General features: G+C 39.4%; 1 protein-coding gene across 1 annotated transcript in view; it reads right to left on the bottom strand.

Moving 5' to 3' along the window:
- dazl (deleted in azoospermia-like) overlaps window positions 1-15,257 on the bottom strand; it is a 74,374-nt gene that overhangs the window by 16,825 nt on the left and 42,292 nt on the right. The window contains exons 7-9 of the mRNA XM_052016576.1: window positions 12,642-12,722; window positions 12,261-12,311; window positions 11,031-11,153 (exon numbers count right to left, since the gene is read on the bottom strand). Coding sequence (XP_051872536.1) covers window positions 11,031-11,153; window positions 12,261-12,311; window positions 12,642-12,722 — 255 coding nt within the window. The remainder of the gene's footprint in view (window positions 1-11,030; window positions 11,154-12,260; window positions 12,312-12,641; window positions 12,723-15,257) is intronic.

The following is a 15,257-nucleotide window of genomic DNA, read 5'->3' as shown; positions in this document are numbered from 1 at the left end:
TTGATGGCATTTTAAAACTACCACCTGCTTCACCCATGTTGAACAAAGCCTCCTGCAGCAAAAACAGCAGTACTGATAAATTCCAGCACCAGTCCTTCCTCAGGGCTACCATGTCTAAGCTGTCCACACGAGTACCATAATCAAATTCCCTTCCCACTTTACAAACATAGGTATAGCAATTTGATATTAATATTAGCCTCTAAATGGCATTAACAATTAGAACTGCAGATAGTCCAACTCACTAATGTTACAGGACAGCGAATATCAAAGTAACAGCAGCTTTGGATCAGTAGATTTTGAGATTTAATACAAGATCATGCAAAGTACAAATATACAAATTACAAACAGGAGTAGATTACCAAATCTCAAGACTGCTCTGCCATTTAAAACAAGCATACTCAGATGGTAGCCCCAACATTTCCATAAAGAATATGCTAAGGGGGGTGACGTTCATGATTTGATCTTCCTTTGCCTTATTCAGTTTCCACCAGCATTTGAAGAGTTCCCAAGATTCAACCCTCAAAACTAAACTTTGCTTCATCATGTCTTACATTTGGTGACCCCATAAATACATGTTTAGAATATTTTACTCAAATGAGCTATGGGATTTTAAGTTTTAGAGGTAGGCATTAGAATTGTCAGACATTTTCCTTTACTGCCGGAATCCATACAATGCCCTTGAGCAAAAATAAATTTGTCTCCTACAAGAAAAAGATCAATTAAGCAGTTTCACTTCATGTCTTGGCCACCAATTCTGTTCACTACCCCCAAATAACAAGCTTATTTTCTAATATTTCCCACCTAGAGAGCAGAGGGAAACAACTACACAAAGCATTCTGGCCAGTGGGGAAAGTAAATCATCATAAGGTAAGGGGATATTTCAGAACGTGATCAGTTTAACAGTACACCAGGTATCATTTAGACCCATTTTTAAGTTAGCCTGCTGCGCTTTCCAGAATCATAGTCTTGAGTCATACAGCACAGAAATAGCCCTTCAGCTCAACTTGTCCATGCCAACAATGTCTAGCTACATAATCCCATTTACCTGCGTTAACCCAATTCCTCTACTACTTTCCTGTCCAAGAGCTTGATAAAATGCCTTTAACATTACAACATTTAATGCAAACTTATGTAAACATAACAAAGTGATTAAAATAATTGTGTTGGAGATAGGAAGAGTGCAAAAAGAAAAGATACAAAAAAGCACTGCTAGGCTGAATGGCAAGCTCAGTATCATAGCTAAAAGGAGACAGAGATAGAGTCAGACATACAGCATGAAAATAGGCCCTTGAGACCAGCAAGTCTGTGCTGACCATCAACCACCCATTTACACTAATCCTGACCCCCCCCCCCCCCCAACCATTAAATGGATGTCTACTACTTGACATGATTTAGTAGGAACTTAAAAGTGAGCCAAATGTGTATTAAAAATCTGCATACCTCGGGGGGGGGGGGGGGGTACAGGAAAGTGGGACCAAATATATAGCTCATTTGAGATAGAATAATTGGTCATCTTTTGAGATAGATCATTTGAAACTAATCAAAACACTCAACCTTATCCTGTTCACATCTGATGTATTAGTACCCTCACTCCACATGCACAGAATCTAAATAAAAATTTCATCAGTTTAAGGGTCTTCAAGAGAGCATTAGGAATTTATTACTGGACAGAAAAGTAACACTTCAAATTAGTAATGGACAAGAAAAGACAACTTGCCATTAATAAAGGATGTTTTGAACAAACTGCTGAGTAAGAGAGGTATCACCATAATAGGCATGACATTGTACTTCAGTCAGACCAAACTGGTTCACAAATACTGCCATTCTGGGCTTCATACATGAATGGTTGAGGCACCGCTGGTGCAAGACAAACAAAGATATAATGGTCAGTTAAGAACAAATGTCAGAACTCTTCTCTAGAGTATGACCTAATAAGTCTTTGAAATAATGAAAAAAAAATGGTAGGATAAACAGGAATGTTGTATAAAAAGATGAGTGGTCAGAATATATTAATTCCAAAGATTGAGTAGTTCAGGTAAATAGCAAAGATAAGTTTATGGGGAAGTATGTCAAATACAGAAAGGAGAAAGGAACAAGAAGATATTCTTTAACAGCTAGATGAAGGGTGAAGTGTGAAGATTTTCATGGAGCAGAAAGTACCCTCTGGAGCAAGTGGCCTGCTTCTTTTCCATAATTTCAATTCCACATAAAAATTACATCTATAGTTACATAAACATTTTAGCAAATGAAGATTCTCCACAAATAGATTTAAAACAGTATATGTATACAACACATTGTAAATATAACATGCCTTTACATAATCATCTGATGCTTGACGTTGGGATCTGTGCCTATTCATTGGCAAATATGTCCATGACTGCGTTTGCACTCCACGATCAACATAGTTCTGAAAAATAAATGTTTAAAGCAAAGCACTTATTTTTGGGTGGAGTGTAAAGACTAAAGCCCACTTTCTGGAAGTAGGACATGTTTAAATATTGAATTCATTAAGGAGCATTTGATCCTCAATGGCGCAGCAGCCAATGTTCAGAAAACTGTCGAGAACAAATGTTCCTAACAGGAAAAGAAACAGGTCATTCTCTCCAGTCTGTGCCACTATGTATGCTCCACTTGAACCTTTACCTGTCTTTCATCTAACTAATTGGAATAACCTATTGAAAATAAGCTGCAGATGCTGGAAATCTGAAACAAAAACTAGGAATTCTGGAAAAACTAAGTCAGGCAGCATCAGTGGAAAGAGAAACAGTCAATATTTTGGGTCTGCAACCCAATCAGAACTAGAAAGAGATGCAAGTAGGTTTTCAGGAAGAGGGAAGATGGGGAAGGAATGTGTAGAAGCAGCACAAGGAAAGATAGCCAGTTAAAAAAAGGGGGGAGAGAAGGGGTAGAGCCAGAGCTGGCAGGTGATTTGGGGGGGGGGGGGGGGGGGGGGGGAAAGAGGGGAGAGAGAAAAAGTGGAAATGGTAGAAGCTAGGAGGTGATAGGTGGAAGTGACTAAGGGCCAAAGATGATGGAATTTGATAGGAAAGGAAGGTGGAGCATGGAATAAAAGGGAGGGAGGTGGGGAGGGGAACCAATGGGAGGAGTGTGTGGGTGATGGAGTCCAGGTGGATAAGGGAGAAAAAAAAAGGACAGGGGAAGTGGTTACCTGAGGTTTGAGAATTCGATGTTTATGCTGCCAGATTGAAGACTGCCCAGGCAGAACATGAGGTGCTGTTCCTATAACTTGCAATTAACCTTGACTTGGCAATGGAGGTAGAGACAGACATGTCCGTGAGAGAAATGGGATGTGGAGTTAAGATGGCTGGCCATCGACATAAAGGATGCAGTAAATAACACTACGGGATTCGCCTATGAAAGACTACCTCACCTGGATGGGCTGTTTAAGGCTCTGGACAGTGAGAGGTGGTGCAGGGGGCAGGTGTTACACCTTTGCAGTTACGGGGAGGGAGGGGGATGGCTGAGGAGGGATGAGCAGACAAGGGAGTTATGAAGATGGTGATTCCTGCAGAAAGCAGAGGGGGAGGGGAGGATGTTCCTGGTGGCAGGACCCCATTGAAGATAGCTGAGGTTGCAGAGAATATGTTGGAAACATTGATAGTAGGATGGAAGGTGAGGCCCGGGGACCTCCAATACTGTTCTTCCCAGTGCGGGTGGGGAGTAATGAGGACAGGTCAGAAGTGCAGAAAAGATGAGATGCATGCAAACCCTCATCAATAGCTGTAGGGTGGGGGACGACTCCATTTTCTGAAAAAGGAAGGCATCTCATGTCCTGGAGTGGAAGGCCTTATCACAAGAACAGATGCAGGAGAGGAACTGAGAAAAGGGAATAGAGTCCTTGAAGGTGACAGGGTGGGAGGGAGGCAGTGTAGATGATGTAGCTGTAGATGCCAGCGGGTTTGTAGATGTCAGTGGAGAATCTCCACCAGCATCTACTACAGAATTAGTAGACTGTCCATTCACCTCTTCCCTTCTCACTCATCCAGGGACCCAAACCTGCTTTCCAGCTGAAGCAGTGATTACTTGTACTTCTTCCAATCTAGTCTATTGCATTCAGTATAGTTTCCTCTACATTGGAGAAATTAAACCAGCTTGGGCAATCGCTTAATGACCACAAGCTTCCAGTTAACTGCCATTTTAATTCACCATCCCACTCTGATCTCTGTTTATGGCTCCCTGCACCGTTACAAGTTAATCACTGCTTCAGCAGCTGGAAGGAATTTGGGTCCCTGGATGATGAAAAGGGAAGAGGTACAAGGACAGTCATTGCACCTCCTGCAGTTGCACAGGGAAGTGCCAAATGACAGTGTCTATACAAGAAACATTTCCACATCATCTTTTTCTGTGTAGTCTGGCCTGCTGAATATGTTCCAGTAGGACGGAACCACATCAGCCACAAATTACACAACCACTATGTTATCCCATCTGCCAAATGTCTTCACTATCAGAGAATTCCCTTTATTTTATCCACATTTCATTGCTTCCTAGACTAAGTTTTCTTTCTCAAGTCTGAAGGATCCATCATCTGAAACATTGAACCATTTCTCTTTCCACAGATGCTGTCTGGCCTGCACTGGTTTTGTTTCCCCAACATTTGCATTTTCTTTTTTTCTTACAAGATATCTTTATTAGTCACACGTAGATCGAAATGCACCTTTTGCAGAGAGTATTCTGGGGGCAACCTGCAAGTGTTGCCACACTACCAGTGCTGACATAGCATGCCCACAACTTCCTAACCCATAAGTCTTCGGAATGTGGGAGGAAACCAGAGCACCCAAAGTAAATCCACACAGACATGGGGAGAACATACAAACCCCTTACAGACAGTGGCCGAAATTGAACCCAAGTCGCTGGCGCTGTAATAGCGTTATGCTAACTGCTACACGACCGTGCCTGCCCTATTTCTACATGCATTTTTTTCTATATGCATAAGCTTAGCCAGCCAAGCAAGTCCCACCAACTTATCAGGAACATCTCACGACTCAGGCTTAATGGCTTAATGTGCCGATAATTGTCTCCATTAGTCCATTCTGATTCATCCCATCATAGACCCTCCCATTGCTCTACAGAGTGGCCCTCCATCTTCCCTGCTACTGAAGTCCTACTGACATCTTTTTTCTTCCCAGTTCTGATGATGGATCACAAACCCAAAACTTGGCTCTTTCCATAAATGTTACTCGACTTGAGCTTTTCCAGCATTTTCTGTTATTGTTTCAGAATAACCCATTCCTTTCGCCATCATACATCAGTTTAGCTTATGTAATTGTACCTATATCATGAACCTCAACCATCTGGTTTCTCATTTGCATTCTAAATTTCCCAATTTCTTGGTGGCAACCTTGTACTGATGGTCTTTATCTTTGCTCTTTCATACAAATGATAATCAAACTGGAGGAAAAATTGGTCCTTGATCATTTAATGTGTGAAATCATAGCATGCCATAATAGTGCACTGATCCAAAATAGAGTTCTATCAACTTCAACTCATGATACCTTGCTTTATGTACTGCCAATTCTTCAAACCTTGAGCAAGATCCACTCCCTATTCTTACCAGTTTGATCCAAGATGGACTACAACTGGGATTTATCCATCTCCAGCTACCTCAAGATCTGGCAAAGGTTAGAAACAGCTTCCAAGTGCAGATTACATTACCTGCTCATCTATAATTAGTTCTCCTTTGCTACCATACTGCTATTGCAAGCTCTTACCCACTCCTTCATCCATTTCTCACATGTGGCAAATTTTTTTCTTGTAAGATAGGATTCCAATAATATTAGCAGCCACAAATTTCCATATACCACAGTCAGAAAGACTGGAGATACTATTTACTGAGAGACTGGATTAAAATTTGGTAATTAGCTTCTGTAAAAGCAAATTATTTTCAGTTCAATTTGTATTCAGAGCTTCTCATGAGTGTTCACTGATGTGCCACTAAGATTTTCTTAATTGTAGGTGCTATTCACCCTTTTTAAAAAAGTTTTTGTTCTGGCTCACATTTTACTTTAGTTTCTACTTTACCCCAATACAACTCTCACAGCTTTATTCTAGATTCTGGGCTTGCTATAGTTCACAAGTTCCTCATTCTTTGAATGAAAGTCAGTGATCATGCACAAACGTATATCTGTTTTCATACCAGACAAATAAAGCATTTTTTGCTTTCACTGAATTATGGGTCAAAGTCATTTGATCCATGGTACCCATATCAGTTCTTTTTCTAGTAGTTATCACTCTTCTCTCCACCTCCCCAAAATAAAACACTGAAGAGCTCTTTTCAAATGCACTATTCCAATTCTACTTCAAGGTCTTATTCAACCTGAACCTGGCACACCTAGCATTCAATACCAGGTTATTAGAAAAGCTTGATACAAGAAATAGGAGTATGCCATTTTGTCCTTTGAGCATGTTCCACCATCAAAATCCATCTCAATACAGTTTTTCTGCACATATTCATAGATTCCCAATCGAACTCTTGTACCAAATGAACTCAATGATTGAAATTCTCTATCCTGGAGGGCTGGGAAGACCCAAAGATTCACCAGCCCCCAAGTGAAGAACATAGTCTCCTTCTCAATTGTAAACATTGTAACTCTTATTCCAAGACCATGACACTTGGTTCTAAACTCTATTAGCAAGTGAAATACCCTGTGTGCACCCAGATGCTGTGAAATTTGCAAATTTCATCAAGATCTCTCATTCTGCTGAGCTTTAGAAAATACAGGCCTTGTCAAATCAATCTACCCCAATGTAGCAAATCTGCCAGCCCTGGAACCAGTCTAATGAATCTTACCGGTACTCTGTGGCAAGCATCTTTCTCAGGTAAGGAGCCCAAAACTGCACAAAAACCCAGGTGCAATCTCACCAAGGCCCAATATAATTGCAGTAAGACATTTTCATTCATATCCTTTTACGATGCAAGCCAACATACCATTCCACTTCCTAATCCTTTGCTGAACCTGAATGTTGGCTTTCAATGACTTATTTACAATATTTTGGTGGACAAAACAGAAATAACAAGAGACTGAATATTAAGAGTGACCTAAATGGATAACTTCATATTCCAACCACCCCCCACCCCCCCCCCCCCCCCACACTGGGCAAGGACGTACCCGACAGAATACAATCACTCAGCTCGTCCATATTCTCTTGAAACATTGGTTCAAATATCATAATTCACTCACCCAGTCCTTACAGAAGGTTCTGACTTCATACTGAAGACATCTGCCATTATGCTACAGCACTGCAAATGTGATAAGTGGGTTGGACTCAACAGATCTGGCAGCTCAGAACTGTGCATCCATGTGGCCACTTGTGCATCAGCAGCAGCGTACACTATCATAATCTGTAACACTGTTGATCATAAAAGGAAAAATCATCAAACCAGAAGATGGTCGAGATCGCGTATTTGACAGGTGCTGTCCCAATAGCCTGGATGAGTAACTCAAGTGCATTTTGTAATTAGTATATCCTGTGGCCACAGTGTGCTGGTGGTAGAGGCAATGAATATTTAGGGTGATTACAATACCAATCAAGTAGATGGTTTGTCTTGGATGATGAGTTTTTTTTTGAGTAATGGCCCCTACACTCATTCAGGCAAGTGAAGAGTATTCCATCACATTCCTATGCTTTCATGATGAGGGTAAAGCCTTTGTGTCAAGGGGCTACTCACCTGCCATAGGGTACTGCCTTCTGACATGCTCTCGTGGCTGATCCATTTGGAGTTTCTGGTCAATGGCAACCCCCAGAATAAGCCAACCACAATCTTATTAAATGGCGCAGCAGCTTTGATAGGCCAGAAGTCTTACTCCTGACTCATTTGTTCATGTGACTGAGCAGCACGTTTTCGTTTTACATTTTTTGGTACGTGTTACTTGTCAGTATCAGCTTCTGTTTGAATGTTGCTCTTGTTCTGCACATGCAATTGTGGTTTCATTTGCCTAGGACAACTATGCAAACATTACCATATGAAAAGGTCGTTCTGAGTTAGATAGTTGAGCGTAGGTCACTGCTCCAAGTACATTTGAAGTGTCTTAAAAGAACAGCAACCTTTTGCACCAGGTATGATTCCACCAATGAATCAAATTTTACTGAGGCCCATTGATGCCACACTCATCAAATATTGCTTCATCAAATGCAGTCACTCATTCTCACACCTCTGGAATTTGGCCCTTTTAACAGTTTTGTTCCAATTTAAATTATTGACAATTTAAATTTTATGTTACCATGTGACTGCCAGTACTTCCAGCTTTACATACCAACCAGGCTAGCTGTGCAGTTGTTACTGGACCACATCTTCAGCACTACAGTTGGAATAGTGAAGAGTCCAGAAGTCTCACGCATTTCTCGAGATCAGATTGAATTCGGATGGCTTCTGTCACAGTGGGGACATTAGGAGGCTGAGATTTTTTTTGAACAAATATTCAACTTTGGCCTCAGCATTCAGGCTTAGGCTCCACCACTGAGGATGGGAATGTTCCCAGAAGAGCCTTCTTCCTGGTTGGTAGGAGAACTCAACACTTGGCATATGCTAAACTTCAGCAGGTTGTGGAATCATCCAACTCTTCTCTTTTGCATTCTGCTTTAGAAAGCAGATGAATTAGCTTCAAGTTGAAACTGTTTAGGTATGTCTGGTGGAACTCTTGAAATGCTCTTACTTACCCAACATTGGTCCCCTTGTTTGATAGCAATAGTGTGAGGGTTGTTGGGCTAAAATTCAGTTCTGCCTTTGCCACACGGTATCTCATAAATATCCAATTTTGGTCTTCCAAATCTGTTCTAAATCCATCTCATCCATCATGATAGTAGGGCCATATTATGTGATATCAGTGTGAATTTGGGACCATCAGAAGTTCAGTGCAATGATCACTCTTACATATAATCACAGACATCTACAACCATTAAATTGCCAGAATGGACAAGCTGGTTTATCCCTGGCTGTTGCTTCTCAAAACCTCCTCAATCTAACAACTATGCCATTCTGATTTACCGACCACTCCGTGATGAATGCCAAAGTTCCTTCCCAGGAAACACCATCTTGTTACTCGAGGCTTCCAACTGGTGTTCAATATGGAGCATTACCGATTCATCAGCTGATGGACAGTACATGATAAACAATATGGAGAAAATTTCTTGCCAACTGAGCTGATACCCTAAGATTGTATGGGGTCCACATTCCCAAGGTCACTCTCTAAATTGCATACCACACTGGCCCACTACTTCTGGTACATCTGTCTTGCCATATGTACCTAGGAATTGTGACATTAACCAAAGACCAGTCTATCAAGCCACTATCCCAATTTAGGCACCATTCCCCAGATGTTCAAGAGGACATTGTTGAGGACAGTGCATCCAATGGCACATGCTGGAAGTGTGAAAGAGGACAGCAAGGAGAAATAGAGAATTGGAGAGAATGCAATTCTGCATTTATATGGGATATGATTAAATAGATCACAGATCTATGATGCCCTCTAATGGAAGAGATGTGTCATTTGGAGACAAATAAGTAAATAGTGCTATACTTGAGAGCCGTCCACAAGGTAATCAACCAACAAACTAACAGTAGACCTGTCAAAACTCTGTCAGCCTAAGGGATTTTGACCCAAAATATTAACTTTCCATAGGTACTACCTGACCAACTGAGTGTTTCAGTATTTTTTTTTAATCTGACTGCCAGCATCTGCAGTTTGATTTTCAACCTAATAGCAGAATTTATAGACATCCTGGACACATCATCTCCAAGTTATATTCTCTTAGCAACAAATGACCCAGAGCTTGGGAATGACCATGGAGGCTCCTGACATCAATTCCAGACAACTAATATTGAGACTTCAAATTAAACAGGACCACTAACAGTTCTAAATAGAAATAACATTCCTTCAACCAAAAACTAGTTCTCCAGTTAAGGATTACTCAAGGAAACCACTGGACAATATGGTTTAGTTCATTTAAGCCTATTACTAGAAAATGCTCTCCCTTTAAAATCACCACACAAAAATCCACAGTATTCCCTACAGCATTTCACTGGGTCTCCCCTCACCACCCACACAAAACAACCACCCCACCTAACTTAAGGAAGCCGCAACAACTTTTTAATAGAATGAGAACTGTTGGCCCATTATCCAGAGTTGGACATATGCTGTGCTGGGTCAATATTTTGGAATATCCTTTCTGATATCAATATGGAAGTATCACCACAAAGACCATATTGGATCACAACTCATTATCACCTTCTTTGGATAACTAGGATTAGTAAAATATGGCCTCCAGTTCCATTCTTATCCTGAAAACAAAATGGAAAGGGGGTGGGAGGAGGGAAGAGAATGAACCACAGCAATTCACCAAGCTTAAATTTGATAATTCCTCTTTTTCCTTCTTTTAAAAAGGAGGAACAACATCCCCAGTATAACTACTTTGGTGTCTTATACAACCATGGTTTGAATTTACATTAGTGTTTATTCATAATCCATGTGTCATTATCTTGAAGTTCCCCCCCAATTACCTCCACCATTTCACAAGACTGTAGTTGTTCAACACACATCAACTCTGCCTCTGCTGAATAGGGATAGGAAATTAGTTTTACCCATCAAAAAGCAATAAATTTTGAGTATAAGAAATTAAAACAGGAATAAGCATGTTCCAGTAGCTGCATTGTTGGGGCAAGAGGGAGTGACAATGAAGGAAAAGGGACAGAGAAAAGAATCCAAATAAAATTTCACTTGTTTCAAGCAGTATAGGAGGTGATTTCATATAAAAAACCACCTAATATACTTAACACCATAAAATTACATGTGCAAAAATTAGAATTATGCAAGATTATCAATATTTCACATTCAAGCCAGGGACACAGAGACAACAGAACCAAGGTATAATGGAAATTTAAGGGAAGATATCCCTCCTCCCACCATAATTTAAAATTCACATCAACTTTCCCCTTAAAAGTGTTGATTTTTGTTTTAAGAAATAAAGAATTGACATGTGGTTCCACAAGAACAATTTTTAGATTTGTTAATTACCTTTTCCACAGTGTCTAGAGGTGAAGTTGAAGTTTGCTGTGCATCACATTCCCTCTGTACAAACACTGTTCCTGGATTAATCATTTCAGGACAAGGAAAGTTTACGTATGCCCCTGTAGTAGGCTAATAATGGGGGAAGTGATATGGGGGTAAGGGGAAGTGAGTGGGGGAAGAATGGGGAGTTACAAATAAATTTGAGTTCTTTACACGCAAGCTTAAGAAAAGATAAGATAAGATACGCAACTATGTAGCAACCTCAGTTCCATTAGCTAAAATAATTAGAAATAATTTGAGCTCATACTCAAATATTACATTAATGGAGGTGTTATCTTTGCCAAACAAAACTTGACAATGAATACAATGAAGGAATTGAAGCCAGAACTGTGGCTTGAATGCAATATTTCTTTACTGCTAAAAAAAATTCTTTTTGTACATTAATTCTAGAAGTGTCCGATATAGAACCCAAAATATTCTGTAATTAAAACTGCCACCTAGCAAATATTGGGCCAATGGAATTTTGAATGCAACTTCATCTTCCATACTAACTGGAATATATAGGCCTCAGAATTCTCATGGACCTTCCAAATATATTCCAGTGACAAGTAATTAGTCTTTGCAAATAAAACTTCCAAAGCAAATGGAAAAAATATAAAGTTTTCCCCTGCACATTAGTAAAAGCCCAGTTCTAATTTAACTAAAATTAATCTAAAAGATATTGTAATAAATCAATATAAATACTAAATTATGAAGCACCACACTGTCCTCTATTTTGCTTTCAGTTAATACACATTAAGTGTATTGTTTACTTAAGACAGCTACATCCAATTATTTCCAGATGCACAAAGTTATTTCCCTTCAGTTTGTTATACTGAGAAAGCATTACATTATATGCGCAATTACTGCAGATGCAGTCAGGCTAGTTGCATGCGTCATTCAGGTATAGATTTACCTAACAAAGTGAACTTTCACTTACTTTCATAACCAAGACACCTCACAAATGAATTAAAATGAATGCATTCAAATTTATTATCAATACCAACATTATCAGATATCATAAAAAAGTAGAGAACCTTCATATTAAGTGATCACCATTTTTAATCAACTTGCAGTCGTTATATCCAATCCTACTTGACAATTATTTTCAAATGTTAGGCTAGATATGTAGGAAAGAACACCTTAAAGTGAAAAGTACAACTTCATATATTTAACAGATTTGTCTATTAACATCACCTGAGGCATCATCCATCTCCATTGACCCCCTGGTGACCACTGTGTTGCTGCCTGTAATGATCACATAAAAGTAAAACGTAAAGTATCATACGAAAATCATGTCATTTTTCTGTTTTGCAGGTGTAATATTCAGTAGTTTTTTTATAAATATTAAACACCAAAGCTTATTAAATTGCTATTCTGGAGGTCTGCTTTCACACTCCAAAAAGTCCACTTACAGGAATAATTTTTCCTTCCTCAAATCCTCCACCCAAATCCAGCACAAACTGGCTTTCCAATAAATTCTCTATCAAATCCAAAATATTCTTAAGTTTCTTACTACTGCCAACACCATGTACTGTACATCAAACAGAAATATCATCAACTTATACAAAATATTACCTGATAATTATACACAGGATGTGGATAACCCACTTGGACTTGTTGTAATGCCACAGCAGGAGGACTGGGATATGTATAGGCTCTGCAGAACAAAATCATGCTAACTTATCCTCTTTTGTACAAATACGGAACAATTTAGTAGTTAGTGATCACAATACTATAACCAAAAGTTAATTAAAATGTTTAAGAGGTTAATGATTAGATATTAAAGCATGACGTACATAGAGTCAGAGTTGGACAGCACAGAAAACAAGCCCCTTAGGCCCAGCACGTCCAGGCACCATTGTACCTATGTACTCCAACCCCACCATAGAAAAAACACTTACCATCCACCTTACCTATCCCCCTCAGTTTTGTATACCTCTTGGTCTTCTCCACTCCAGAGGAAACAAACCCATCCTATCCAGTCTCTTTATAACTTAAGTGCTCCAATCCAGGCAACGTACTGGTGCATCTCCTCGGCATTTTCTAGCACAATCACATCCTTCTTATGGCGTGACAACCTGAACTGCACAATGCGCCAGGTGTGGCCTAATCAAATTGTGATGTGACATTCCAGTTCCCCTTTTTTTTAAAAAAGAAAAATGCCACAGCCAATGAAGACAATCATTCCATATGCCTTCTTCACCTTTTCCACCTTTGCTGCCACTTTTGGGGATCTGTGCATTTGTACCCAAAGGTCCCTCTGTTCATCAACATTCCTAGGGCCCTATCATTTATTGTGCATGTCCTACCCTTGTTTGTCCTTCCAAAATTCGTGACCTTGCACTTGCCAGGATTAAATTCCATTTGCTATTGTTCCACTCAACTTTCCAGCTGATCAATCATGCTGTAGCCTTAGCAAGCTTCCCTGCGATCTACACCAATTTTCACATTACCTGCACACTTGCTTATCATACCTCTACATTAACATATATCATAAACCTCATGGTACACCACTGGTCACAGACTTCCATTCAAAAAAAAAGCAACCCTCCACCACCACCCTGCCTCCTATTACCAATTTTGGATCAGATTTTGCCAGCCTATCACAGGTCCCATGCACCCTAACCTTTTGGGCAGCCAATCATTAAAGACCCTGTTAAAGGTCTTACTAATCCTCCACGTAGACAACATCTACTGCACTCTCACACCCCCCAAATATGCTTTATCTCCTCAAAAGTTAAATCAAATTTGATTAGGATTTCCTCATGAACGAAGCCATGCTGACTATCCCTTACCAAACCTTGGCTTTCCAAGTGAAGATGTGCACTGTCCCTTAGAATTCTTTCCCCAAGGAATTTCCCCTGCCACTGATGCAAGACTCATTTTCTGTAGTTATCTGGCTTATCCCTGACTACCCTTCTTGAATAAAGGAACATCATTTGCTATCCCCCAGTCATCCAGTACTTCACCCAAGGGCAATGACAATGCAAAAAACTTGTCAGGGCACCAGCAATCTCTTCCCTTGCCCCTGTAGGAAGCTGGGAAAAAAAAGACAGCTGCTAAACCAAAACAGGAAAGAATGCCTCTATTCAATGATGATTTACTTCCATGCAAACTAAGTAGTAATGACTGCAGCTTAGGAGACATTTTAGGTTTTCCTTAAGCTTAAGATTTTTTTTTCCATAGAGCAGACCAAACATTTTGAAAAGGAAAATGGATTTCCTCAATTCCTATGAATGATCATTGACCTGAAATGATAACAGTTTCTCTCCACAAAATCTTGCCTGACCTGCTAAATATTTCTAACCCTTTTATAGTACCTGCAGTTTGCTTTTGGTCTTCATTTTTTTTTTAAACCAGATCATTGAGGGACAAAGGACTAAGACATGCCTCATGCCACTGCAAGTTTGATATTAGCCATGGAACACTTTGTGTTCATCCAAGATCCAGCATTATGTAGTCATTTTACAGTAATTATTCATTAAGTATAATTATACAAGGCACTGTGAAACTTTAAATCTGTACAAGTGTTATTAATTACAGCACATCTAGCCATAACAAAATCCATCATAGAAGCAGCAAAAAAACCTACACTTTTAAAGCACAAATGTTTCTAAAGGTTAAATTACCAATTTCAAAAGATCAGGACTGGAAAATCAGAACATTGCAGTACAGGAGGCAATGCACCACAATGTAAATGTCCCAGCTCTCAGGAATTCAATTAGCCTTTTACTCCATCAAAACTGTTCATGACTTCGAATATCTTAATCATATTTTCTCTAATCTTCTGAGAACAACTCTTGTTTCTCTTGTAAATAAATGAAGTACTGCATTCTTATTAAGAACTTTCTCTGGACCCACTTCATACCTTCCACATCCATTCTAAAGCAATGCCCAAAATATTCAATTTCCATTTGAGGACAGTTTCTTTTTCAAAAAGAACATACTCACACAAGGATAATAAAGATGTTATATTTTAAGATGACATAAGTAATTGTTTTCCACTTCAACAAATTTTTGTTGAAGATAAATTTGACAATGTGCAAAGACATCAAGTTTATTGTCAACGGGCATACATACTCAGGGTACAAATGCCATGAAAATTAGCTTCTTGCAGCAGAAAATTGGCTTCTGATTACAAATAAGACAAACAAATTAACATAAATAATGCTTAATTTGCATGACAAAATA

This window comes from Pristis pectinata, chromosome 5 (genome assembly GCF_009764475.1).
Source record: "Pristis pectinata isolate sPriPec2 chromosome 5, sPriPec2.1.pri, whole genome shotgun sequence".
NCBI classification, from domain to species: Eukaryota; Metazoa; Chordata; class Chondrichthyes; order Rhinopristiformes; family Pristidae; genus Pristis; species Pristis pectinata.
This window is presented reverse-complemented; position numbering and strand designations above follow the sequence as displayed.